The sequence below is a fragment of the Cottoperca gobio genome, chromosome 15, assembly GCF_900634415.1.
Source record: "Cottoperca gobio chromosome 15, fCotGob3.1, whole genome shotgun sequence".
Taxonomy (NCBI): Eukaryota; Metazoa; Chordata; class Actinopteri; order Perciformes; family Bovichtidae; genus Cottoperca; species Cottoperca gobio.
In genome coordinates this window covers 19607563-19634911 of record NC_041369.1, presented here as the reverse complement: position 1 = coordinate 19634911, position 27349 = coordinate 19607563, and the positions used below count along the sequence as shown (strand labels likewise).

Sequence of the window (27349 nt, the reverse complement as noted above, 5' to 3'; positions counted from 1 at the left end):
GTGCGAGAGGTTGTGTGTATTGTGTGTGTGTGTGTGTGTGTGTGTGTGTTTACAACATTTAGCTGTTTTGCCTGTCTCTCCTGTCCCGTTAGCTCAAGTCGATTTGATGCGGCTCATAAAATGGCAGGTTTAGAGGAAAACTATTGTGAGTTGAGTAGGACGAGCGGAGAGGCTGGAGAGAAAGTGTGTACAGTGTGTGTTTAAGCATTACACAGCGAGACAGTTAAGATGATGTTTAATCGTCACATAGTTGCTGGAGCAGGCATTTCTGAAATTCTTCCAAACAAGATGTAGTTGCTTTAGAAAAACGAAACACCCCATTTATAATTTATTCGCACCACATCTGTTTAAAAACGTATGTAGAAGAAGCGGTTTCGACAATCTGATGCTGAAAAAGTGCTATTGAACAACATGAACTGCCGTCAGATTTAGATTTAATGTTATGCAGCACACATGTTGGACTAAAACAAGTCTCTTGCTTCTCTTCCTGGTACTGAAATGTGTCCTTACGGTTTCCTCTTTCTCTTTTCTGTCCTCAGATCACCAGAAATTGGACCGGGAGGCCAGAATCTGTCGTCTGCTGAAACATCCAAACATAGGTGAGTGATTTTTGAGAGCTTAGTGGAACAGTTGTGTTGATTCAGAACAACAGGAAAAGTAATAATGTCATTTAATTTAGCTACAAACTGCACATGACAACTTCGACATTCCCTGTGTGAGACCACAGAGAGGTCTACGTCCATGTTTCTCTCACGAACTAGCTGTTATAAAATCTATTCCTATAAATTCTAATACACTTATCTGGGTTATTGGAGGTTTAGTGCTGCGTAAAAAGTACTGTCGACACCAATCGCAGATATAAAGCACAGGAAAACTCATTGTATTCAAGCTGCAGTCTCTGAGGCCTGAAATAGAAGTAATGCGTCATTTTCTGTAGTGGTCTTCTGGAACATGCCATCTGTTCAAAACCATATTCATAAGTAGTTCTCATTAAATTAGAAAAGGCCGTGAAGTATCGAGCTGATAGAACTAAGTTAAGTATGCTTTGGGTGGTTTAAAAAAAGTAGTGTCTGTGACGCACAGCTCAGGGAGACCAATTCAGGTACTTCAAAACCATTAACGCCTAATTGCCATTTGCGTCAAACTCTTACTCCTTCTTCTCCGTCAAATCTCAACTTATAACAACTGAAGGATGTTATTATTATATGTCCTTCGTAACGTGTCATTATTTTTAACGCCAGAACTTTCCCGAGAATCATCAGTATCAAAGTACTCTAGTGACATTTGTCTGTACATCTTTGGCTACGTTGCAAACAGGAAGTGCTAAAAGCTCATTTATTGGTGGCAATTTGTCTCTGTAGCAATAAACGTACAACTGTAACACTTGAGTTTTCATTACATCTTTTACGCTGTGTGTGTGTGTGTGTGTGTGTGTGTGTGTGGCAAAGTATATTTGTGGTAGAACTACCAAGTATCTTATCATACAGTCATGTCCCGCCCAGTGCAGGCTATACGCTCTCTCTCTCTCTCTCTCTCTCTCTCTCTGTCTCTCTCACACTCACACTCTCACACACACACACACACACACACACACACACACACAAACAAACACACGCAGGGTATGATAACAGCATAATGGGTATGGTTTCATTCATTCTCTCTTTCCTCTTCGTCATCGTCCTATTCTTCCTTTTCTTTCCCAACCTCCGCTGCTCTTTTCTTATCCTGCTCTCGAGGGGAAAGCCTGTCAAGTTTTTCTTTTCTCTAAATATAAGCCGTCTGAAGCTGGAAGAGTAATATCCAACATGTTCAGGTCTAAGCACTCACCTTCAGCCGCCTTGACACGAGCAGCTTTTTAATCTACCTGTGAACACCCCGTATCGTCTTTAAAAACTGTTTGTCTGGAGAGCTGCTGCCCCCCTCTGTGAAGAAATACATCTATGTGTCCTTCCTGCTTTGGTGCTTCTTTAACAGAGAGAACACATAAAAAGGAAATTACCAGTATCACATTAATTATGAATGATTAAAATATGGCAATTATTCTGTCAACTTTGTCATCAAAAAGCTTCGTCCTGGTTGCCAACTGGCCAGGTGGCACTCGGGCTTTAGAAACCTCCTGTCGAGCCCTGGAGCGGATCATTTCACATGAGCAGGGATACAAAACTGTGCTGCTGGAACCCTGCTATCCTCAGAGGACTGTGTATCATTTGACATTGTGTGCGTTTGTTACGATTGTGAATGGATACACCATAATTACATTGTGGTGACTTGTTTTAAGTGTGGTTCTTCTGCTTTGTTCCCACTGGCTGGTGATGAATGATGCATTTATCATCTATTACATCAACGAGAAGTAATCATTTAAAGCTTTCAAATGACAAAATACAGGTTTTCCCCTCAATAAATGCGACATTTAAACAAAACCGGATCCATGATTTTGTTATAGATCTTCTAATTTACAATGTCAACGTGGTCTTGAACTGATTTCTAATGGAAGTCTCTCTCACTCTGTTTCTTTCATCCTCACTAGTACGACTCCATGACAGCATCTCAGAGGAAGGCTTCCATTACCTTGTCTTTGACCTGTAAGTAAATCCCATTAACACACACACACACACACACACACACACACACACACACACATAACAGGTTCAAGCCAGAGTATTGCTCCAGGATGAATTGCTTCACTCGAGCAACAAGCAAGTTGACATTCTTATTTTCCACAAATGTCACAGCAGTACAGTATATCAGGTTTCCCCACTGTGCTGCCATGATGGGAAGGTTTAGTCTCCTCTTAAATCAAATCCTTTTTTAATAGAAAGCGCACAAAGGTTTAATGATGACAGTTTGAGAATGCAGTTTACCTTCAGTGAGCATGTTCTTCACACATGTTATGTAAATGTCACCGTGTTTACCCCACGAATAAAGACGATGGCTTGAGAGGGGCAAGTTTCATTTCTTTCTACAAACTGCTTCAGGGGAAAATACAAGAGAAAGCCGTCTCTTGTAATAGCACTCTATTTCTGCCACTTGTGGAACATTTACCGTACCCTTAAATGGAAATGTTAGGACTTTCCCATGAAAACTCAAAGCATGTGTTAAATACCACGTTTTTTTGTCCCCGACTCTTTGCATCTTTACAAAAAACTTCAGAATGACTTAAAAATACAAGCACCTTGCTGCACATTTAGCTTTGTAACACGTCTGGTAAACCCTCTGACATGTGGTTTAACACTAACATATTGTGTTGGGTAGAATTCAACACATGCATTTCAGATGAATCTCTAGTTTACGTTGTAACTGAGGTGCTAATAAACCTGCAAGTCTTGTAGAGGCTTGTATTATCAGCCAGCAGTCAAGTAGCCTCTCAAGGCACGTGGACACAGAACACGATGGCTACTATGAGAACATGTCACCACCTTCAGCAAGAGTGTAGATTAAAACAAAATGTGAAATAACCAAGTGTATATTTTGTCTGTGTGTCTGTCTGCAGCGTCACTGGAGGAGAGCTGTTTGAGGACATTGTTGCCAGAGAGTATTACAGCGAGGCGGACGCCAGGTACAATATCTCATCATGTTACGTGTTAGTACATTTAAGTTTTTGTGGCTGAGTCACAAAGCACGAAAAGGCTTTGTCATTTGAATCTGCGTTTATGTACTTTGTGCTTCGGTAGCAGAAGCCATGCTCGTGGTTTTTCTGGCAGTTCTCTAAAGGTCGTTTCTTTTTTGACCGTCAGGGCTTTTAAATTTAATGCCATTAATAAATAATGACAAAGCACTAAGTTTTAAAACTTTCTTTTGGGCCTGTTGTCAGAAGTTGTAGATGTGTTTCGCACTGCAGCACGTCATCAGCCTGGAGTTAAGGCGGGCTAATGCTCCAGCAGATCTTGGTCCGACTTAAACATCGAAATGCAATCGCATTAAATGAATTGCATGATCGAATAAAAGCATTATGTCAACACATTCGTGAAATAAAATGTCAGTCTTGTTTCAGCATTTCTTTTATTTGAGCCATAACAACCTAAAGGAAAGGCAGGAGAGATGTGAGCTGAACATGTGAAGACAGCGTCGGCACAGTCGTATGGGCACTACAGTGTTTTAGCTGCAGAAGCAGGGAGGAGAATAAAATGTGGAATCCAGATTTTGCCTTATTTGGACACGCCAGGAGCTTTTATTTATATTCTGTCGCACAGAGAGGGCACTACTCCCAAAGTCTGTCTCTTTGCACCCGACTGCTCCTCACCCCGACTTCACCTTTACTAATGTCAAACTCAATTTACGTTAAAGGAACGACAGTCATTTTAACCGAGCGTCAGACCAGCAAAATTGCTGATATGTAAGCTTCGGCGAGCTTACATAAGATACCCCCCCCCCCCACCGCCTCAACAACACCCACACACGCTGCCCGCTCCACTCCCTTTCACACATTCATTCACATACAAATGCACCAAACTCTTCTCCCACATACACCACTTATCCTCCTGTGCAACTACACGCGAAACTCAAATGGAATCAGTGTAATGTTTCATAAATTGCGTGCAAATCACAGGTACACGGTGTCACAGTGCTCACGTGCTCACATGCTCACGTGCTCATGCACGAGTCAGAAATTGCAGTTGCAGCAAGCATGTTGTAAATGTGGTGAAACGGGCTCCTGGTTGCAAGGATTTGTTCCCATACAGCCATGTGTTATAAAAGATCGAATAGTTTATTGTCCGACTACGTCGATTCTCAAAATGTTCAGAACGACCATAGGCGGAGTAGAGAGGGGTGAGATACGACTGTTTTCCGACGGTCTCTCCTGAAAGACGGAATCATGTTTATATAAAAAGTTGTGTAAAACATTTAAAAAGCTGGAGACAGAAGTTCAGAGCCGTACTTTCTCTCCCCTGCACACCCGGCCAATAACGGTGGAAGTGGGTTTGACTTCTGTTTGACCTCGCTGGGAACATTTCAACATGTGTTCAGAGAGTCTCTGCTTTTCATGTATTCACAAATAAAACGTACACAAAGGAGCGTTGATGACGTTACATATGACTTAATGCTTCAGTCTGCACTCCATTGTCACCGATCTGATTGATTATCTCTCCTTTGTTTCTCCTTCTCTGTCTCCTCCAGCCACTGCATCAATCAGATCCTGGAGAGCGTCAGTCACATCCACCAGCATGACATTGTGCACAGGGACCTCAAGGTGAGTGATCATCAGTGGTGAACACTATCTATTTGTTGTACAAAAGATGAAAGGCTTTTGTGGAGGTCTGAGCAGGTCTAAACACACACACACACACACACACACACACACGCTGGAGCAGACGTCACGCTGTGACGTTAACAACAAATTAGGGGATGAGCGTCATCCCTCCCTCTCTTCACCTGCTTCCTCTATTCCCCATCTTCCTCTACGTCTGTATCCCCTCCCATTTCCCCTCTATCCTCCTCTTAACTTTCCTTCTTGTACTCTCTTTCCCTCTCCCCCCTCCTGCACTGCTGAGGAGTGACGAAAGCAGACCAGCTGCTATTAATAGCGGGTTGGTGGATGAGATGACGGCCAGTGACGATTTCCCCTCGCAGCCAGACTGTTCGCCACCACAGCAACCAAGACTCTGGCCTCCTCAGCCGTGTGATTTAATAATATGGTGAATAACAGCGAAGGGAGCTGAGATTTAAACACCTGGATAATTGCACCACGTTTCTTTTATTGCCAGAGTCCTAAACTTTAATAGTTTACTTTACAATCTGGTCTATTACTTTTATGAGATGGAGCAACATGAAACCATTACTCTAGGGTAAGTAGACAAACACAACGCTCCCTCTTCAAACTGCATCCGTGCTGCATTATTCTGTGCAGCCAAACTAAATGCAATTTAAATTCTCCCAAAGTTTCCAAATATGTCAGACTGACGTTGTGGAAAAAGTGTCTAAAACAGACATCTGGAATATTTCTGTTAAAGCTGCAACAAATCATGAAGTTTAAATATTATATTACGTTACGTTGTGTTTTCCCAAAGCGACTCACAGTAAGTGCATTATTTCCATAATGGCTTCAATGAGCTGATGCAGAATTTATATCAATATATATATATATATATATATATATATATATATATATATATATATATATATATATATATATATATTCCCAACTTTAAACCTGCAGTAACATACTCATCATCTCATCGCCCTGGTGTCCAGCTGTGTTCACCCACTGTACACTTCACGAGATATCGTCTAGGCTTTAGTTATAGTCTTAGATTTATGGTCATTGGTACTTGATTTTTCTCCAGGACCACATGTCTGGTGAAGTGGAGCATTTAGCTCATTAAAGGAGAGTGAATATTGGACTTATTGTTTGTCTGATTGATGTGTAAATATTCAACACGTTAGCCACTGCAACTTTATAAATTATTCTATGTCAAAATTGCGTTCCACTGCCCCCAACTGGCCAAACATTTGTTTCTCTGAGCAATAAGAACAAACCCTTAAATTATCTTACAGCTATAAAAACAAAAATCACCATCTGATTTTTTTCCCCAAGAACTTTCTGGGGCCAAAGCCCCCGACAGTGACGTCTGTATCGTAGCCACGAGGCTGCTAATAACTGCGGCACAGTGTGCCACGGGTAGGTGTGACCTCACGCATGCACGGATCATATCTTTGCCTCCGCGTCATCTTGGGAGGGCCACTCGCTGAAGGGAAAACAAGAATTACAGAGAAAGAGTTGAGTGCTGTTGGCTGGTGGCAGGCTGAGTTGCCATGGTAACTGTAGGGTGAGGTCACCCGGCTGCTGCAGCGCCAGCGTAGGGACTCATTACGCCACCTCCCATCTATCTGTCTCTCTCTCTCTCTCTGTCTCTCCAGCTCGCCGTGCCTGTGCAGTGCTCTCTCTTTCCTATTGTTTCAGCTCGGCCCCGATAGAGGGGACTAATAGTGGGAGGAGGGATCGATAGATACATGTAGAGAGAGAGACTGACGCATGAGAAGAAACAGACAATGAGCACAGACATCTGTCCATCTGTCAGCATCAGAGATGATGAGGAGGGCTAACTACTGCAAAGACTTTAACACACACACACACACACACACACACACACTCCAGAAGATGGGGCCACCACATTGGTATTTGTCTTTATAGACATGTTTATCTTCAACAGGACACCTGCAGAGTCGTGTTGTCTCGATACTGTCTGCATTGTGATCAGAAGTAGGAAGAGCGAGCAGACAAACATGGTCCGAGGGAAGCAATGCAGTCTTGCACGTCGTCCCTCGGTAGACTCTCAAGGGGAAGTTGTAGTGGGTCTCCTTTTTCTCAATTCTGCTTTGCTGAGGAGCGGGTCATCTGTGGCTTTATGACGGGCAGCTCGAGAGGAGGTGGGGGCAGAATTAGGTGAAGTTTCAGGAGATTTATTTTCTCAGGAAAGGGGTCGCACTGTTAAGATTGCATTGACAGAGATCCGATTGTAGTGCGAGCCGGACCATCTCCAGATGTGTAACGCTCAAAAATGATGGCAGGGGAAATCTAAAAATACAAAAACACAAAGGCCGAAAGAGCTAGAACAACTTGTCTAGACTAGAAAGATGCATCCGTTCAGGATTTCCTATTCCTCAGACAGCATTTGTTGTCATTTATTATTAAAGAGTTCATGCATGTGATGTCATTTAAAGTCTGACGGTGGACAAGCCAGGAGAAACCAGAGGGTGAGTCAAACCCAGGCCCTTCTTGCTGCGGTGCGACCGTGCTAACCACAAAGATTAACAGGTCAACCCTCTTTATTATGAAGAGAAACCTGAAGGAAGTTAATCTAAAACAGCTGTGCAGATATAATCAATAACTGTCCTCGCTTCAAATTACACTTGACCTGATGCGCTTTCTCCATTTCTCCTTCCCCTCGCTTCTTCCCTAAGTGACAGGATCTATGATATAATGAGGCGCGAGTGAAGAAAGTGAAGAAGCAGATGATTAAATCACCGTTAATGTTCCCTTTTTCTTTTCCAAGTCCTAACTTCTGCACGATTGTGTGATCGGAAGGACCGTGTCAAAAGTGCTGTGTCAGATTGTGTGACGGCTGACTGAAAAGGTCTTTCCTTTGGGGGAAGCCTTTGTGGCCTGCTTGACCAAATCATGCCTCATTACTACTGTAGATGTCATCGAGCTCCTGCAGCTCATCCAGTCATGCAGACATTTCCTGAAGGAGGACACATGCTTATTTCTTTTGCCCTTAATTAAATGTGTTTTTCCCCCCAACTTATTGTGTACTCTGCAGAACATGGAGTTTGTTATTCAATGCCTGTTCTTGCCTTTGGGGTTTTTCGAATGTTGGCCAGAAGAACATATGAATATGATTGTAAATTTGACATTTTACAGACAAACTGATTGACGAAGGTTTATGTTTTGTGTGTCGCAGCCAGAGAACCTGCTCCTGGCCAGTAAGATGAAGGGAGCAGCGGTGAAGCTTGCAGACTTCGGTCTTGCCATCGAGGTGCAGGCGGAGCAACAGGCATGGTTTGGTAAGAAACTAAATTAAATTAGAAGCAAAGTAGAGTTTATGTTTTTCTTACAGATTTCAAACAACTTGTGTCTTCTTCACAGGTTTCGCAGGAACTCCGGGGTATCTGTCCCCAGAGGTGTTGAGAAAGGACCCGTACGGCAAGCCAGTGGACATATGGGCATGTGGTCAGTTTACTTTCTGTCTGTGTGTATGCAGCTGCACGGATATTTGACATGCTTGTTGTTTAGGATTTAAATACAATATGTTTATGTGTGTGCCAGGTGTGATCCTGTACATCTTGTTGGTGGGATATCCTCCCTTCTGGGACGAGGACCAGCACAAACTGTACCAACAAATTAAGGCCGGTGCATATGACGTGAGTCCTTCTCTCTCGTGTTCCTGTAGTCTCCCTCCTCTACTTCTTCTAACCAAGCGTGTTTTTTGCTTTTGGATCCATGAAGATGAGAGCTAAGGTCCGCGCAGAGTCTGTTGGAGAGCTCCATCTGTTTCCATAAAATTTGAATTATAATACATAATCCTAATCCTAATTTATGTGAATGGGAAAACAAGCACAGAGCCTGGAGATTAGCCCTACAGGACACCTTCGGTTCAAGTCTCGTCAAATTACACACTCCGAATTCTGTAGCGCAAGTCATTTAGAAATGTAATTTTAGTTTTTAATTGCTTGCTACTTGTTATTGCATGATTTTCATCTAGCTGTAGAAAAGAAAGTGATACACTGAGAGAGAGCGATAGGCTTATTTATCAGATCTTGTCATAGTCCTCTGGGAGATGGGAATTTATTACCCGTATTAATTTCCATAATTGGAAGCAACCACATCTAATGAATGTGCATAATGTGAGCATTGATATGAAGTGACTGTGACAAGCACTTGTAATAATGTGCACTTCTCCAGTGTCATCACTGTCATGCAGACGCCTTGAATCTCATTTTTCTTTTCTTTTCCGTCAGTAATTGACAACTTGCTTTGATTGTTGGTAGTAAACATGTTTGCTGCTACTTGGATGGAGGTGTAGTTGACTGTAGGTGACTGTAGGTGACTGTAGGGGACTGTAGGTGACTGTAGGGGACTGTAGGTGACTGTAGGGGACTGTAGGTGACTGTAGGTGACTAGGGACTGTAGGTGACTGTAGGGACTGTAGGTGACTGTAGGTGACTGTAGGGACTGTAGGTGACTGTAGGGACTGTAGGTGACTGTAGGTGACTGTAGGTGACTGTAGGGACTGTAGGTGACTGTAGGTGACTGTAGGTGACTGTAGGGACTGTAGGTGACTATAGGTGACTGTAGGGACTATAGGTGACTGTAGGTGACTGTAGGGACTGTAGGGGACTGTAGGTGACTGTAGGGACTGTAGGTGACTGTAGGTGACTGTAGGGGACTGTAGGGACTGTAGGTGACTGTAGGTGACTGTAGGTGACTGTAGGGGACTGTAGGTGACTGTAGGGACTGTAGGTGACTGTAGGGGACTGTAGGTGACTGTAGGTGACTGTAGGTGACTGTAGGTGACTGTAGGGGACTGTAGGTGACTGTAGGGGACTGTAGGTGACTGTAGGTGACTGTAGGGACTATAGGTGACTGTAGGTGACTGTAGGTGACTGTAGGTGACTGTAGGTGACTGTAGGGACTGTAGGTGACTGTAGGTGACTGTAGGTAACTGTAGGGACTGTAGGTGACTGTAGGTGACTGTAGGGACTGTAGGTGACTGTAGGTGACTGTAGGGACTGTAGGTGACTGTAGGTGACTGTAGGGGACTGTAGGGACTGTAGGGACTGTAGGTGACTGTAGGTGACTGTAGGGACTGTAGGTGACTGTAGGGACTGTAGGTGACTGTAGGGGACTGTAGGGGACTGTAGGTGACTGTAGGTGACTGTAGGGACTGTAGGGGACTGTAGGTGACTGTAGGTGACTGTAGGGACTATAGGTGACTGTAGGTGACTGTAGGTGACTGTAGGTGACTGTAGGTGACTGTAGGTGACTGTAGGGACTGTAGGTGACTGTAGGTGACTGTAGGTACTGTAGGGACTGTAGGTGACTGTAGGTGACTGTAGGGACTGTAGGTGACTGTAGGTGACTGTAGGGACTGTAGGTGACTGTAGGGGACTGTAGGTGACTGTAGGGACTGTAGGTGACTGTAGGGGACTGTAGGTGACTGTAGTGTAGGGACTGTAGGTGACTGTAGGGACTGTAGGTGACTGTAGGGACTGTAGGGGACTGTAGGGGACTGTAGGTGACTGTAGGGACTGTAGGTGACTGTAGGGGACTGTAGGGGACTGTAGGGACTGTAGGGACTGTAGGTGACTGTAGGTGACTGTAGGGACTGTAGGGGACTGTAGGTGACTGTAGGTGACTGTAGGGACTGTAGGTGACTGTAGGTGACTGTAGGGACTGTAGGGGACTGTAGGGACTGTAGGTGACTGTAGGGGACTGTAGGGACTGTAGGGGACTGTAGGGACTGTAGGTGACTGTAGGTGACTGTAGGGACTGTAGGTGACTGTAGGGACTGTAGGTCACTGTAGGGGACTGTAGGTCACTGTAGGTGACTGTAGGGACTGTAGGTGACTGTAGGTGACTGTAGGGACTGTAGGTGACTGTAGGTGACTGTAGGTGACTTTAGGTGACTTTAGGTGACTGTAGGGACTGTAGGGACTTTGAAAACTTCCCCTTGTTATGTCTGAAGGGCTTCATGCATTGACTCGTGAGCCGCCACAGTTTATAAATCACCTTTTACTTTTAACAGAATCAATTCTTTATTTTAGTGTCGTACAAGTAAAGATGCACCATTACACACATTATGCATGTTCCAAAAGATGTTTCATACAAATACATTTGTATTTCATTCATTTAACCCACAAACAGAGCTCTGTTCATCAATACCAACGTCATCCAGATGTGGTTCTGCCAGATACAAACGTGTGAATGTAGAAGTAGCTACTGTATGTGTGCACAAACTGTGCTGGACATTATTAACACTTCTTCCTCCTTTATCTCCCTCTTTAGTTTCCTTCTCCAGAGTGGGACACGGTGACCCCCGAGGCCAAGAATCTGATCAATCAGATGTTAACGATTAACCCTGCCAAAAGGATCACCTCCGACCAGGCCATCAAGCATCCCTGGGTCTGCGTAAGTCACACTCCTCCTCTACTGGTGTAGATGTTCGTACCATCTTCCAACAAAGTATATCACACACACACACACACACACACACACACTGGCTCGTGTATAAGTGTTAAAATCATGGACCGCTTATGTACTCGAGCAGAATTGTAGTTTTGGATAAAGTGAAACGCATTCAAAGCTCTCAGTTCATATTTTATGAAGTTGTGTTTATCTATACTGTTGTTTCCTCTACAAACAGCAACGCTCCACTGTGGCCTCCATGATGCACCGTCAAGAGACCGTGGAGTGTCTGCGCAAGTTCAACGCCAGGAGGAAACTTAAAGTGAGTGTGGTGGACATAGTTTTACACACACACACACACGTCTACAGAAAACAAAACCCCTAAATGTTTATTTTTGTGTCCCTCTAGGGAGCTATCCTCACAACAATGCTGGTGTCCAGGAACTTCTCAGGTGAGCTTTGGCAGTGATGCTAATCACACATGAAGAGACAACATAACCCATAGACTTCAAACGGGGCCCAGTGCTGTTGATAATACATATTTAAATGATGCCGTACAAAGAAGCACCTGGATTAAGAGCAACTGAGCAGTTATGTGACATTATATCTAATAACCGATGATTAGATTTAAAGTGGTATACACTTAATAGGTCATCTCTGTCCTGATCTGATATCTAATGGAGGCAAAATGATACAAATAGCTGTTGTTCTTCTACTGAGCGCACGTTATTATGTGCTTGTCAGCTCTGTCTGCAGTTTTGATTTCGCACTTCAGGGGTTTGGCTCTGATTTCTTCCTCGTAAGCAGTTTGCTCACTGAAACACAGTTCGCTTTTGATTGAACATCCCATTTGTGGGCCAGACGATGGCCCAGCAAGCTAATGCATTAGCAACACATTGGCCCTGTGTTGAAATGCTTTCATGTAAGTAAAGCAGCTCCTGTGGATTACAGCCAACTACTTTCAGCTCGAGATTGATCTCGACTCAAGAAAGCAGACGAGCCAGCCCTCTGAAAGGCTTTATGCATAACTGCAGGCGTGTTTATCAAATGAATATCCATGGAAATTAGATTAAATCATTTCAGGACGTAGGCATTTTGGCGCTGAGAAGATTTTCCCGTCTGCCGCTTCACTGCTTCCTTATAAAAAGGCGTTGGGTTTCAGAGATGATCTTGTTTTCAGTTTGCCCACTTGACCTAAACACTTTCTGGAAACCAACGTTTTGTCATTGTCAAGAAATCCAGAACATTAAAAAGCTGTCTGCCTTTAGTGAGGCTCTCGTCCCACCTGCGCCTCCACATTGAATCCCTCTCTGTCCAATAGTGGGACGGCAGCATACCAGCCCTGCCGCTACCACCAGCACGGCCGCAATGACACAGGAAGGTACGTCTGCTTGAGGGGGTGTTGGAGTCGGGCACTGCCAACTTTGTACTCAGGCTATTGGCATGTGGCCTGTGCTGCTTGAACCCCTCCACCTGCTGCCTGCACACTGATGAACCACTTTGGAGTGGTCATCATTGCACTGGGGTTTCTAACACACGCACAAACACACACAAACACACATGCATGTAAATGGAAACCAAGAACGAAGCTCAGCTCTTGACCTTTCGGGACTGCTGCGTGTCTTGACGCTCTAATGAACAGAGCTCCTCTCCAGGACCGGCTATTTAATTTCCTGTGTCGAACACAACAGCCATTTAACTGACACCCAGCATGACCCTCTGACATCCCTCCAACTACCGCAGCTGCCACCCAGCAAAGCTCTGTTTACACATCTCTGCAGTAACACAACTAGTGCAGCCTGCATATATATATATATATATCTTCCCCTGCAACATATGCATTTGAACCTTTTTATATGACACGTCAGCCTTTAACCTCAGTAACACTTCCAGTTCTACTTCCTTTGAATTGGTATGTGTCCACATTACTCGATCCCTGCCTGTGCTCGCTGCAACCTTCCCTCCGCATGGCTCTGGCACTAGCAGCCAGCCAAGCATGTGTATGAGTGTACAGCACAGTATACCAACCTGCATGGGAAGCTGTTTAAACAGAATGCACTTTTATCATCTACTTTCCTTTTGTCTCCTGCCTGCTCCGTTTTGTTTGTGTGAACATACAAAGAGACTTAAAACGTAAAGTATGTTTCACACAAAGTGTTGGTGGGATCGTCCAGCATCGTTTATTGGGTTGTAATAGACAAGTGGGTGCTACACCGAGGAGTTGTTAATAGTGGGGTTCTCTTGATAACAATCGCTTTCTTCACAGTTACATGCAGGGGGGTTGTAATGTGCAGAGATGTGCAGAATGTAAAGGTTTCAGCCGTAGACTGTAATACTTCAGCTCACGTTGGTAACTGTTGGGAACGCACACCTCGCCACCTCTTTAACTAAAGAATCTGAAGGATGTTGCATGTTTTATAAGCATGAAGCCACCACCTCTGTGACAATGATTTAGAGAATGCCTTTCATCACGCAGCCTGGCAGGTGTGTGCGCCTGCAGTTTTGTTTTTCAACTGGGATGTTAAGATGCAGGTGTGGGTGTGGGTGTGTGTGGGTGTGGGTGTGTGTGGGTGTGGGTGTGGGTGTGGGTGTGTGTCTCTCACTCGTGATGTTGATGATTTAGATCTTTCCAAAGTATTCTAAAGTATTTCTTTATTTTGCGGATGTCCTGGATGAAGCTGTGGGAGTTTAGTGCAGTCAGCAAGTGTGTATTCAAACAATATATTATAATGCAAAAGGATAAAAGCCCCATGGTGCACACAGGTGGCTAAACCTTCCAGTATGCTTTTTCTATATCCTTAATATCAAAGGTTCTTTTAATTCCTTTTTTTTAATTGTCCTGATTTTTCCCAGTGGTGGAGAAAATATACTTTTGGGTTGATGTTTTAGCTTACGGTGAAATCAGACGCCATAAACCTTTATTAGAGCATGTTTTGCTTTAGCTTGTGCAGCTACGTCTCAGACTGTGTCTTCACCATCGTGTCTCTTTCTTTCAGCGTGCAAAACCTTACTAAACAAAAAGTCTGACGGTGTGAAGGTAAGTTCTCTGACCCATGAGGGTTTTGTTGACTTCACTCCTTCTGTCTTACTCTTCCTATCTCCTGCTGTCTCCCTTCTAGTCACCTACCTGCTCTCTAATGACGTGTATCTTTGATATTATGTTCCTTTCAAATGTGATTTAAAGATCTCTGTGGGAAAGTAGGCTCTCGATGATGTGTATGAGTTAGCAGTTAAAGGTGGAGCACAGGTAAAGCAGATGTGAGATTACAGTGAAAGTAAGGGACATCACAAAAACCAAAAGGCTGTTAAAATGCTTCTTTTTTTCACCACCAGGTTTGTCTTTGATTCACAGCGAGTGGAGCTGCCGTCATGTCTCGGTGCTCACTTTTTGTTTTGATCGGCGTTCAGCGTCAATGCATGCAGTGAAGCGCCATGATCAACAAGGGCCAACATAAAATTCCAATTGCATACAGTAACTTAAACAATAACTTAAAGCACAAACATTAAACGAACGATTGAAATCCTTTAGTTTTGCTTTAAAACGTTGTTTTTGCAGCTGATTCTTTGCTCCTGCTGAAGCCCCCCCCCTTAGTGTCCCTCCGTCTCATCTTTGTTCCTGTGTAAGCTTCTGCAGCTGTTTTGTTTTTCTCTCTTTCTGGGATCAATCTGGCAGCTTCACTTTTTACTATTTTGATTAGTTTCCTTGTTTCCCGATGACCCCTTATTTTGTCCTCCTCCTCTCCATTGCTGTCTGTCAGAAAAGGAAGTCCAGCTCGAGTGTTTGTTTGATGGTGAGATCGGCTCTGTCGTTTTCGTTCATTTTTCATTCTTTGTCTCTCTTCGAGTCTCCCCCCCCCCCTCCCCTCTGGTCCTCCCCTCCTCTTATTTATTTTCTTTTGGCAGATGTTTGAAGCGTTGTCTGACAGTATCCGTCTTGTCTGAACATCCCTGCATCTCCTTCTGCCATAAGCGCCACCCTAACCATTGCAACTCCCGACAAACAACACACACACACTCATCCCCGTCCCGTACTCCTCTTCTGATGTCTAAGATCAGCCAGTTTGGCTTACTTTCCAACATCCCTGACCATCACAGGAGTGATGGACATTTGAATCACTGTAAACATCAATATACAATCATTTTCTCTTTTTTCAATTATTGCATTTTTATCGTACCCTCATTATTTTTCATTTGCGTGAACGTTCTTCCTCTTCCTCTTCCTCTCCCTGTAAATAAAACGGCTGTCTTGGTCACCTGCAGATAATCAACATGTATACAGAGAAAGTTGTGTATATAACGTGATACAGTGACTTTTTTAATATTATTTCTTTAGTCATTTGATATATTGACTTTTACTTTAATGAATTTCAAAATAAAATGTGCACTTTTATGGTCTATAAACTAGGGTTTTCCATCTGATGAGTTTCAGAACTGATATATAAAAGATATAGACTTCTTTACTGTGAGAAATATAAACATGTTATATTAAGAAATTAATTCTCTTTTTCCAAAGAAATGTTTCTTGAACGCGTTGAATCAGCACTGAGACTGTGCTGAATATTTAGTATGAGTGTGTGTCAGTGGAGAACATAGTGTGTGTCCTCGGGTAACCTTTCCTGAGTCGATAGATATTATATATAACAGGACTTGAAGAAACGGTTAACTCTGATCCCGTAACATCATTTCAACGCTGCAGAACAAAACCGCACTAAAATAAGAGCAAGAGGTGCTCCACACATTTAGTGTTTCACGTCCATAACGGTGAGATACAAAGTGTGGATCAACCTCCAAAAACACTAGATCCTACATTTCCCATAATGCAACTGATGCCATCTTCGTGTAAGACCCTCCATGCTTGTTTTTGAAACTCCACATCTTTAGTTTGTAACGTTTGAAATCCCAAACTGAGAAGACTGGCTTCAAGATCGCAGTAAGCTCACGGTTCAGACTTAGGAATTATTGTTAATGTTGTTTAGATACGAATACAAATAGAAAACATTTATTTATATTTACGTAAACACTTTTTAAAATGTACTTAAAGCTCATGGCTTTCAATATGTCCGCAGCCAATGAACGTGTCGGTAAACTATTCTACTTTAATTAAGACCTATGCTGTGTACACTCAGCAGGGGGCATAGACTGTCTAAAGGACTCTAAACAACATACAGTACACGACGTTACGCACGCACACACACTGTTGTCATCAAGGCCTTTCACTGCATGCAGAGACCTGGACTTATTATAAACTTATTTTCTTTATTTCCATTTTTGTATTTGAAACACAAACTTGTAACTTCGCTTTGTATCCAGCAGATGTTGATTTTCTTACTTAGAAAAGGAAAATACTTTAAAATCCAATCTGAAAAAAAATATGTTCATTGTTTTTAAAAAAAAAATGCATGTGCTGACTAACTGTTCTGTATTCTTACTTTTTATTTCTTATGCAAAGGTTGTAGACGTTATATGCAGGCACACGAGAGCCCTTTAGTCGCTCAGTACAAGAAATTAAAAAGTAGTCGAGTTATGGGCCGTGTTATGGCTGTATTCCTGTTTCCACCTGAGGTTCCCACAGGCTGGTTGATAATGTAGGCCCAGTGGACGCAGCCGGAGTCATTCTGTGTTGTGTTTCTTTGCCCCAGTCGCAGGGAACCAACAGTAAAAACAGTGTAGTGAGCAGCAGCAGCACCAAAGACAGCAGCATGTCATCTTCAGCACCAATGGTACCTCATCTCTATTTGGTTTCTCTCACATTGCATCATTTCATTGTTTCCATCTTTTAAATGTTAAGTTCTGTCTCCTGCTCATCTTTCCGTGTGGCGCCCCGTGTTAAGTGAAACCTCACTTCGTCCTCTCTCTCGTCCTTCATCCTCTGCCTCTTTGCTTCTGTTTTTGAACACAAACTGTGATGTTGGAAGTGGATTTGATGACTTTGAGTGTCTCTCCTGGCTTGTGTTTTACCCAGACCTCCTGCAGACACGCACATATATTTAGGTAGACGAATGACTTTCATTTTGCTGCACAACAGCAGACTCTTCAAACGCGCTCTGCTCAGCCACATCCTGGTGACATCAGGTTGATTGTTTGCCTTTTGAAGAAGAACAGCTTTATGGCAACAGCTTGCAAAAAGCAGAACTCACAAAAACCTTGACTCTCGATCAAAAGTTGATCTTTTACAAGTTTACTTCTGGACTTCTGGGTAAAGCGTTAGCTGGAGTGGACGGAGAGATTCAAGTTGTATGAGGATGCAGCCCCTGTGTTTGTGTATGTGATGGGATTGAGCCTTTTCAAATATGGCAGCAAGAACAATGTTAATTTAATAGAAAGCCAAATCCTCCCAGAGGTGTGACTGAAGTGTTTTCACTAAATGTTTCAGCATTATGATGGCTGTTACTCCAGTCTGATAGAATCTGACGGGAGTCACGAGATTATACAAAGTATTTACATAAAACATCATTTTAACTTGCCATGCAACATGTGTACATGATGCCGATTACTTTCCACATAATGCCTGTGCTGAATTCTGCACACCAGTAAATACTGAGTGAAGTTGAGGATTGGTTAAATATGTTCGAGTGTAGATTCGCCCATATGTCGCCGAAGGGGCTGGCTTTCTAAGGTTGCAGTTCCTGGTTGTTACTGACTGACTGACTGAACCGGTACACTGGGGGTTTGTTTTCCTAACAATGTAGTACTTGGAGCTTTTGGATTTGCTTTGTGCTGAATGTATCTGCGGCAGGGTCACGGCTGAGGATGAGGAGTGGTTATACAAACACACAGTCACCATGCTTATTGTAGCTCTCTTGGCGTTAGACAGTACAGTCACACACCCTCCTCTTCAGTCGTGGCCCCGGCTGGTGAACACGGCTCGTTCTCAGTGTTGTTTTCATGCATTTGTGGAGAAAATGATCCTGTAGGCCACAACGCTGTGGACAGACTGACACTGAGCACCGTGACTTCTACAGTCCTCCATTTAACACTCGCACTGTAGCTCCTGTTTGTTTGTTTGTTTGTTTGTTTGTTTGTTTGTTTGGCGCACATGTGTCTGTTTTGTGTATGGTTTGTCGTCATTGAGTTGTTGGTGTTCCCTGGCATCTTCCCGCCCATCCCCTCCCTGCATGGTAAAGTGTCTCCTACCTCCCTCCAGGAAGCCCAGACAACTGTTGTACACAACCCAGCTGACGGCACCAAGGTAAGCCCCTCCTCCTCCCACCACTCGCCCCCAGCCACTAACACTCGCAGGTAACTCGTGGAGGATCTTCTCTAAATATACTCCAAACACACGAGTCTCTCCGCTTCCTTGTGCACACAATGTGAGTGTCAGCGTGTTTTATTACGTCTTTTCTTCTTTTTTATAATCAAATAATAAAAAGAGTACTGCTTATCCAAGAATCACATAAATTGTGATAACCAAAAGTGAATTTAAAATGTAATTATTCAAGTAAATAAATGTATTTATTGCCAGGTTTAAAGATACAGTACGTTACCTTTAAATGCACATTTTAAGTGTAAAAAACGTAAGCTTAAAAAGCCAAATATAATTTGTCTTATATTAATTTCTTCTAACGTTAGCAGACCTTACTTCAGGTGAGACTGTAAACCCTGTAGAAGTATATAATTAATCAGATCCATGCAGGTCATTTAAAATGTATATGAAAGAGAAAATCCGACACGTCCCGTCTTTAACAGCAGCACATACACACTGACATCTTTCAATACTCACGTAAGACTATTTACTCAAATATGAAGCAGCTGCTGCTTACGCTGTTCTGTTGGTGTGCAAGTTGGCTAACTACGAGTATCACTCGATATTCAAATGCCGGTGCTGTTACGCAGCTTTCTTTACATTGACACTTCTCAGTCACACATGCACTCACACATTTCAAATTGCTCACACATTTCTGCTGCTCATATGTGTGTGTGGCTGCGTGCGCTCCCCTCGCTGCTGTGCTGGCTGGTTTGTGCTCCTGGGAGGGAGTCGTCCATCTGTTCGTCAGGTTGTCCCGTGTGTCCGTATGGGCAATGTGTCCAGAGCGTCCCGACCCTGTCTCACTTGCACAGTAAAAACATTTTTGTTTTGCTATTTTCTCTTTTCTCTCTTATCCCCCCCCCCCCCCCCCCCCCCCCCCCCCTCTCTGTCTCACAGGGCTCCACAGAGAGCTGTAATAACACAGAAGAGGAGGAGATGAAAGGTAGGAAAGGTACTTGTCCAACTTTCACCTACTCTGCATGCCTCTTCTCGCGCACCGTATATTTTGTCAAGGTTCTGTCTCTGTTGAACAGATCAGATGATACGTTTGATGTAATGCACGTCTCCTGGGTCGAGCTTTCAGGCAGCGTAGTTGAAGCTCCAGTAAGTTTAGTGGTTGAAGAAAGACTGGTGCCTTTGAGCATCACAGGACACATGTGAGGTGAAGAGTTGGATGCAAACACTGCATGTATGTGGACTGATATCAGTGCTGCTATCTACTCTAGCTGTTGTCTCCATTTTCAATTGCTGAAGAGCAAAACTGTTGGTGTGCTCGTGTGTGCGCGCCAGCTTCACGCGCCACAACCTTTAATTAATCGTCTTCCTCTCGGGGATGACCCGCTAATGTTTGCAGGTGAAGTAGGACAGAGCGACCTCCTGGAAAATAGTTAATCCAGTTACTTAAGGCAGCTTTCTGTGGGTTTACCAGCACTCGATCTTATAGTGGCTCATTACTGACATGCAGTCGAGAGGCTGAATGCACTTATTTATATAAATAGCTTTGGATGAAATCATCTGCTATATGAATGTAATGCAATCTCTCTCTGACTCTGAAACCCAAACACTGCGAGGATGCATCAGATCCTGCAGGGATAAAATCAGAGTGACGTCACAAGGTCAAGGAAAGGTCACCAGCTGATCGTTTAAATGAACACTAACTGTTATGTTGTTACTCGTTAGTTTCACATTGATCAGTCGCACGATCTCGACTTTAGCTACAACGTAAGTAAGTCGAGCGAATATTGTTTATTCAGTTCACCGTCGCCTCTTCACACGGGCAGAGCTGAACTACTTTCTCTTTTAGCTTTGTACACACTACACAATTGGTTAAATGATTATTATTATTTTTGATGGATTGAATGTGTAAAGAGTTGTCTGAGCTCCCTGTCAGCATGCATCTGTCTGTTTGTCTTGTGATGGGGGCAGTCGCTGCCTGTGAGTCTACTACTACAGACAGTGCAGTGTTAAGCCAGTGCAGCACTTTTGAGGACCAGACCCAGTTGCCTCAGTACCCGTCACCCACCTGTAAGTTGGCAGCAGTTCACCTGATTCAACTCTCAGCTCTGATCTTTGTGTCCTGACTTTTCCTCAACAAACAAATCTTCCCTACGAGCCAAAGAAAGGCTCCCTTCTCTTCTCCCCCTCTGCTGCCATCTACTGGCACCCAGTCCTGACTGCACCTCCTGTTCCCCCTCCACACTAAGTGCCTGGACTCTACTTTCCTACAATAACAGCTTCATATACTTTGTGCAGAATTAACTCTTTAGCTTTGCCAAATATACCTTTATTTCACTGGGATGACTGTACCTGCCTGCAGCTGGTCCCCTGCAGGAGGCTGCTAGCAGCCCCAGTGTCCCTCAGAGCTCCTGTCCTGCACCAGGGTCCGCTCTGTCGCCCCCCGCAGGCAGCAGCCGCAACCTGCAGCAGAGTAAGTGCCAGGCATGTTGTGCAGTGCTTGTGCAAAGGCTCCTGAAGCAGTGTTCATACTGTCCGTTTGTAACTTCCTGTGCCACCGGATGGCAGAAGGTTTGAGGACTTATGAACACAGTTACATGCAGGGGGGGGGGAGGATTTGCTTTTCTGGCTCAGCAGCTGCATGTTAATTAAAAAGTGAACACTTAGTGAGTGCAGTCACATCTGCTGGTTATTCTCTCCAAAAACTTGTTTGATTTCATTTCAAATGTCAGTAAGTTGAGGCGGAGCACGAGGAGCAGCGTTTGTTTAACTTTCAAATGATTCCTGACTGTCTTTCACCTCCTGGTTGTCTCCCCCCCCCCCCCCTCCCTCCTCCTCCTTTCTGTTTCAGCTCGTAAACAGGAGATAATAAAGATGACTGAGCAGCTGATTGAAGCCATCAACAATGGGGATTTCGAGGCTTACACGTAAGTTTTCATAATGCAATCATCTTTTAAGTGCCTTGTTTGAAGCTCACTTTGTTTCACACCGCGATGTTGTGCAGCATTTAATCCTCCACATTAACACGTAAGGTTATTGACGTTGTCTCCTCCGACAGGAGAATCTGTGACCCTGGACTGACTTCTTTTGAGCCTGAGGCTCTTGGAAACCTGGTGGAGGGCATGGACTTCCACAAGTTCTACTTTGAGAACCGTAAGTTACTCAGTGTTGTGGATTTCAGCATTAAGACGGATGAATGGGAGTGCTGCTGCAGCGTCACCTGAGCGAGAGATTCTCATCAAAACACATTTCGTATCTTCAGAAAGAGTCGATCCTTTTTCTTCCTCATAAAACTTTAATATATTCTATATTGTAGAAGGGATTATTTATCTACACCTGACATCTATTTACAAACCGCTGAACTGCACATTTGCATCCCCACAGTGCTGAGTAAAAACAGCAAGCCAGTGCACACCACCATCCTGAACCCCCACGTCCATCTGATCGGTGAGGATGCCGCCTGCATCGCCTACATCCGCCTGACGCAGTACATGGACACGCAGGGCCGGCCGCGCTCCTGCCAGTCGGAGGAGACGCGTGTGTGGCATCGCCGCGAAGCCAAATGGCTCAACGTGCATTTCCACTGCTCAGGAGCGCCGGCTGCACCCCTGCAGTGAACTGACCCAGGCCCAGGTATTTTTCTTAATATACTACATTAGCGTGTCTTAGGACGGTGCAGCCATAAATAAACTGTCATTCTTCCCTCTCCAGCTTTGCCTGAACTCTAAAGCTGTTTGGAGCGTTTATTCTCCGTGGTCGGATGTGCCCGGATCCTGGCGAGGAAGAGGCTGCTTGGAAAGTTGTAGAAACACAAATGTGGGGAAAATGCATTATACATTAAAATGGGGGGGGAGGGAGAAAAAAAACACAAAAATAATTCTGCGTATTTCAAAAGCTTGACTAAATGACCGACCAACACGATCCAGTCCAACCCTAGCTAGGTGATGTTGGTGCCCGGCGGCCGTCAGCCCCCTCTTGCAGATGGTGCATGCTTCTGGTGGCGACGCTGTCCTGGTCCTCGTCTCCTATGGCCTTTATTTCCCTGTATTTGTTTTGTCTGCTGTCTGGAAAAGTATTAAAAAGAATATATATATGTGTGTGTATATATATATATATATATTATCAGAAAAAACAAGTACACTTACCACATACGGAATAGAACTGGGCGGCAAGTACATCTGCAATTTGTTTTAGTCTTGAGAGAGCAGCAGAACGTCTACTTTAATAAGTCTGGTTTGTGTTACAGGTATATGAGGGTTGGGTTTATGGGAGCAGCTAATATCTACTTAATATCAGAGTTTAACATCCAGTTTAAGTGTGAGGTCTGAGCATCTGCACACGGTTATAAAGGCGTCGAGATTCGTTACTGAAGGGACCTCTATTTTGATTGTGTTTTTGTATTCTGTGTTATGAAGCTGTTTTTATGATGTATTTTAAAGTATTGTGTTAAACGATCATTTTTAATCAAAAGGGGGATTTTATTTAATAGAAGTGTATAAATAAATATTTATATAGGGGAACCATGATTTACTTTCAGGGTGAAGGGAGGCGAGTTGAGCATGAGTGGGTATTTTTTCTCTGCTTTGAGGTCCCGAAGTGTAAATACAAATACTCACACACCATGCATGCACGCACGCACACACAAGGTCTCTGTGCTCCAGCCTTGAGCTTTAGACACAACACACGTCCAGGCCCGCTCATCCTGAAGTTGCAGAAGGCCTCCATCTTTCTGCCCTGCAGTGTTTGGAGTTAAACACAGAGGCTCCATGGGTCAAAGTCTAAAGCTCCTCACATGTCTGAACTACCTAATCTGAAAGCACGGACGCACTCTCACGCCAACTTTGTACTTTTCTTTATCTGTTTTTGTGTATTTTTGATGTAAAGCATGAACTATCTAATGGCCTGTACTGTTTTTGCACAAACACTTATGACTCGATGCTGTTGTGTTCGCTCTGAGGGAGTGAACCTTTCTGCAACTTCAGGTTACGCTCGCCAAAATCCTTCCTCTCCACGTCGTCTCTGCCCCTTTACTTCCATCATTCCTGCCTCTTATACTCTCCATCCTTCGATAACCAGCCCCGTTACTGTCCGAGTAGCACCACGCCGTGTGATGATACTGATGTCACCTTTATGCCTGTCTCTTGTTCTGACTGTTCTTAAAGTGTGTGTGTGTGTTGTCAGTTTTGGCTTGCTGTACTTCTGTGTGAAGTCCTGGAAATATTAAAAAAAGCATGTTAAAAAGGCAGTGCAGCCGAGGGATTGGACAAAAAAAAAAAAAAGGCATGATGGGAAGAGGGCTTTGCCGGCTGGAGGGCTATGGGACCGTCGCTGATGGCAATCAATGGATTTGGTCCCTTTTGTCAGTTTTTGTTGTAAATGTTGTAGTTGTTGGTGTTTTGGTGTTGATATTTTTATCACTTGTTTTAGCCAGAACTACTAAAAAAAAAAATATTAGGGGTTGAAATAAATGGAGGCTGAGATGGCCACAACCCTTCTTTTTTTTTTTTACTGCCCGTTTCCTCACATGTTGAGAGAACTATAGTGGAACTCGCATCATATAAGCACATGTGCAAAGATTCTCCCTTTAAAGAGGACACAACATATCTCCGTGTCAGTGGTTAAACTTTGCAGCACTGATGTCTCACTGTCGTAGAAACTTTGTACCAGCGGAGGGATGAACCCGTCTGTGCTACACTGCTCTATAGTAACTCACGCTGTCGCTGGTGGTCACGATCATGCTTCAATCACACCGACAACATGAATCATATGTGAGACCTGTCCTACTGTATCAGCCGCCTGTGCTTCTGAGTGATGTTGCATATCTGACATGCCATGAAAACTGTGTCCCCTTCCCCCCCATCACACTTTTTGCACCATGAATCACCACACTTCTCCGTTGTAAAACAATTACTGAAACTGATGTTTTGTATGGCTCTACGTAGATCTGTCGTGTGTGTGTGTTGATGCCAGGTGATGTGTCTGACCAGATGCTTTTCTTTCCTTGTGTATTTCCAGTCATGGGGGGTGTTTGAATGGAACAGTAAGATGAAGTTAAACTTTACAGGGGATCTGAGGGAACAACCAGCTTCATAGTGAAGTATTAGGACATTTGGATCGAGTTGAATTTGCATTTGTTTGATATGAAGCCAAACTAGACCTTCACAGCAGACAGTTTGTTGCAGGAAAAGCACAATTGTTGTTCACAATGATTTGTTACACCTGTGCTTTTCTTGCCATCACAATAGATTCAGAGTTGACAGTCTGAAGAATAGGCAGCTGGTGCAGTGACACCTTTTATTTATAGTTAGTTTCTAACCTTTCTATCTCATGACTCCTTAAAATCAGGCAGTATCTATCACCGGTCAACCCAAGTGATTCTCATCGTTTGGATCATTTCATCCTAAACGTCCACACATTGAAAAGCTTTTTTTCTAATCCTGTTAAAAAGGTACCCTGTGGAAATAATGTGTGCAGACGTTTTGCATACATAATGTCATAATCCACAGATTCAGATGGATGCTCCAACATTAATATTAAACAATAACTACATCAGTTATCTTTTCAGTTTCATGGCCCTGCAGAGTGACCGCCCTGCTTCAGCTGAAGTGTCATTGAGATCCATTGTAACATTTTAATATGACAGGGTATCGACTTCTAGTCTCACTGATGTAAATAGGATACGTGACCAAATATAAACTCACCTTTACACACGGTAACTTTTGGGCTAATCGCTGCTACGACCTACAAGAGAAAGATGTTTCACTTTAGGTGACCTGCTGTCTGTTCTGCTTCATATACTCTTATAAACTCCAGTTAAAATACTTTGGCAAATGTCTAATAAATGTCAGATTAACACAACCCGACTAAACTGAGGGGAAGGAATATCCTTAAAACAAAAATCTTATATATGCAGTTCTACAAATGGAAGAAATATGCATGTCTACTTTCTGGTTTTTTCACTGTTTACTTGATAAAGAAATGGAAACCTGTGTTACTTGCATCCTCGAGGTTTTGAAATGGCTCCGTCTGAGATATGGAAACCAAGTGATTGTTATCTCACATTAAAATGTGGAAATGATTAGCAAAAGCCTTCGCTGGTATGTAAGTACATTGCATTGTAACCTTATACTAAAGGGGCTACATGTTTCTACTGTTTCGAATTGGATGCTGGATTTTTTTGCATGACCATACAGTTAATAAACATACATTAAAAACTATCGAGTGTTTGTTTGTTTGTTCTTCATAGCTTTAAGTATTTAATAAAATAGCATTTCATTATTGGCGTCAGTTTCTCTCATGTTGCAGCTTTAGAATCTCCTCGTGTGGAGGATTCAGTTATCAAATGATCCAGTAGTGGTTCATCAAATACAGCAAAAAGTCAATACAATTACTTCCCCTGCAACTTATGCAATATTATCAGACATCAACCTTTTTAAAATGTATAATATACAGCATTTAAATATCTAAATATGTATTTAAATCTCAAGCAAATTGTAATAAAAATGCTATTTATGGTATGCATGATGCCAGTTGAGAAAAAAAAAGTTGTTATGGAATAGTCCAAATAAACTATTTTTTGGGGGGGGGGGGGGGGGGGTCTTTTTTGGGGTACGTTGCCTTGAGGCAACACCGTACCATAATGGTAAGTAATGAAAAAAAGAGTTCTTTCAAATTTGAACACATTTATTTAAAAACACATGGAGAATACTAAATAGCCTCAACAGGTTAAAATGCCACTTAAAATATGAAAATGGTTATTTTTTATATTTGAACAAGATTACAGGTCTGAATGTTTACCCCACCCACAGAGGCCTAAGGTCAGGGTTGACCTGACACAGAGGCTCTGCCCTTCTTCTCCTCCGGGTCTCACCATTCTCTGATGGTCTCCCCTCTTCTTCAAGACTTTCCTCTCGTTGTAAAGGCAACTTCAGCTTTGAATTTCAGGAAGCTGTACACTTTTTTTCTTCGGGATGCCAAAGTCTTGCAAGTCCCTGCGGTGCAGGAGCCACGCTCATTTATCCAATTTACCTTAATGATACCGTTACCTCAAGGCAACATTTGCATTTTAGCAAGTTTCCATTACTTAATTAGCAAATAAAGTACATTAAACTATTAGAAATTAAGCTTTACTCATTATTGTGAATATTTTTTTTTCCAGACTGAAAAAGAGAGAAATGGCCGAGCTGATCCTTGTGGGACAGTCTGCAAAAACACTCTTCAGGATGGCCCACTAGAGATTCATGTGACACATTTAAACACTGCAATTGGTTCCTTATGGTCCTGCCTCTGATTCAAAGTATTGCATTATAACTGGGGAAGTATTGTTTGAATGTAAAAGGCTCAACATGGGTATGTTGCCAGAGGGTTACAGGTTGTAATTATCGTTTTGCATGCACTTATGTCTGTATTTTAAGTTTGATATTATTGATTGTAACCCTGTCAGCTCAGAAATGTTAAAGGAAGATTGTGCCTCAAACTATGAGGTTTCCTTTCAGACCATCTAGTCTGTAAATAACATCTGTTCT

At 43.2% G+C, this 27349-nt stretch overlaps 1 protein-coding gene across 14 annotated transcripts in view; it reads left to right on the top strand.

The window, feature by feature from the left end:
* Positions 1–26041, top strand: part of camk2g2 (calcium/calmodulin-dependent protein kinase (CaM kinase) II gamma 2) — a 43028-nt gene extending 16987 nt beyond the window's left edge. The window contains exons 3-23 of one of the 14 annotated variants that reach the window (XM_029449217.1): positions 540–599; positions 2528–2582; positions 3491–3556; positions 5116–5188; positions 8400–8502; positions 8585–8668; positions 8765–8859; positions 11504–11626; positions 11862–11945; positions 12033–12075; positions 12945–13004; positions 14620–14660; positions 17263–17343; positions 18768–18812; positions 19767–19812; positions 20796–20894; positions 21187–21297; positions 21676–21751; positions 21883–21977; positions 22209–22457; positions 22536–26041. In XM_029449217.1, coding sequence (XP_029305077.1) covers positions 540–599; positions 2528–2582; positions 3491–3556; positions 5116–5188; positions 8400–8502; positions 8585–8668; positions 8765–8859; positions 11504–11626; positions 11862–11945; positions 12033–12075; positions 12945–13004; positions 14620–14660; positions 17263–17343; positions 18768–18812; positions 19767–19812; positions 20796–20894; positions 21187–21297; positions 21676–21751; positions 21883–21977; positions 22209–22441 — 1673 coding nt within the window. In that variant the 3' untranslated portion in view covers positions 22442–22457; positions 22536–26041. Of the gene's footprint in view, positions 1–539; positions 600–2527; positions 2583–3490; positions 3557–5115; positions 5189–8399; positions 8503–8584; positions 8669–8764; positions 8860–11503; positions 11627–11861; positions 11946–12032; positions 12076–12944; positions 13005–14619; positions 14661–17262; positions 17344–18767; positions 18813–19766; positions 19822–20795; positions 20895–21186; positions 21298–21675; positions 21752–21882; positions 21978–22208; positions 22458–22535 lie in introns of all 14 variants that reach the window. The other 13 variants (XM_029449216.1, XM_029449218.1, XM_029449219.1 and 10 more) reach the window with 13 other exon arrangements.
* Positions 26042–27349: the final 1308 nt, after the last annotated feature.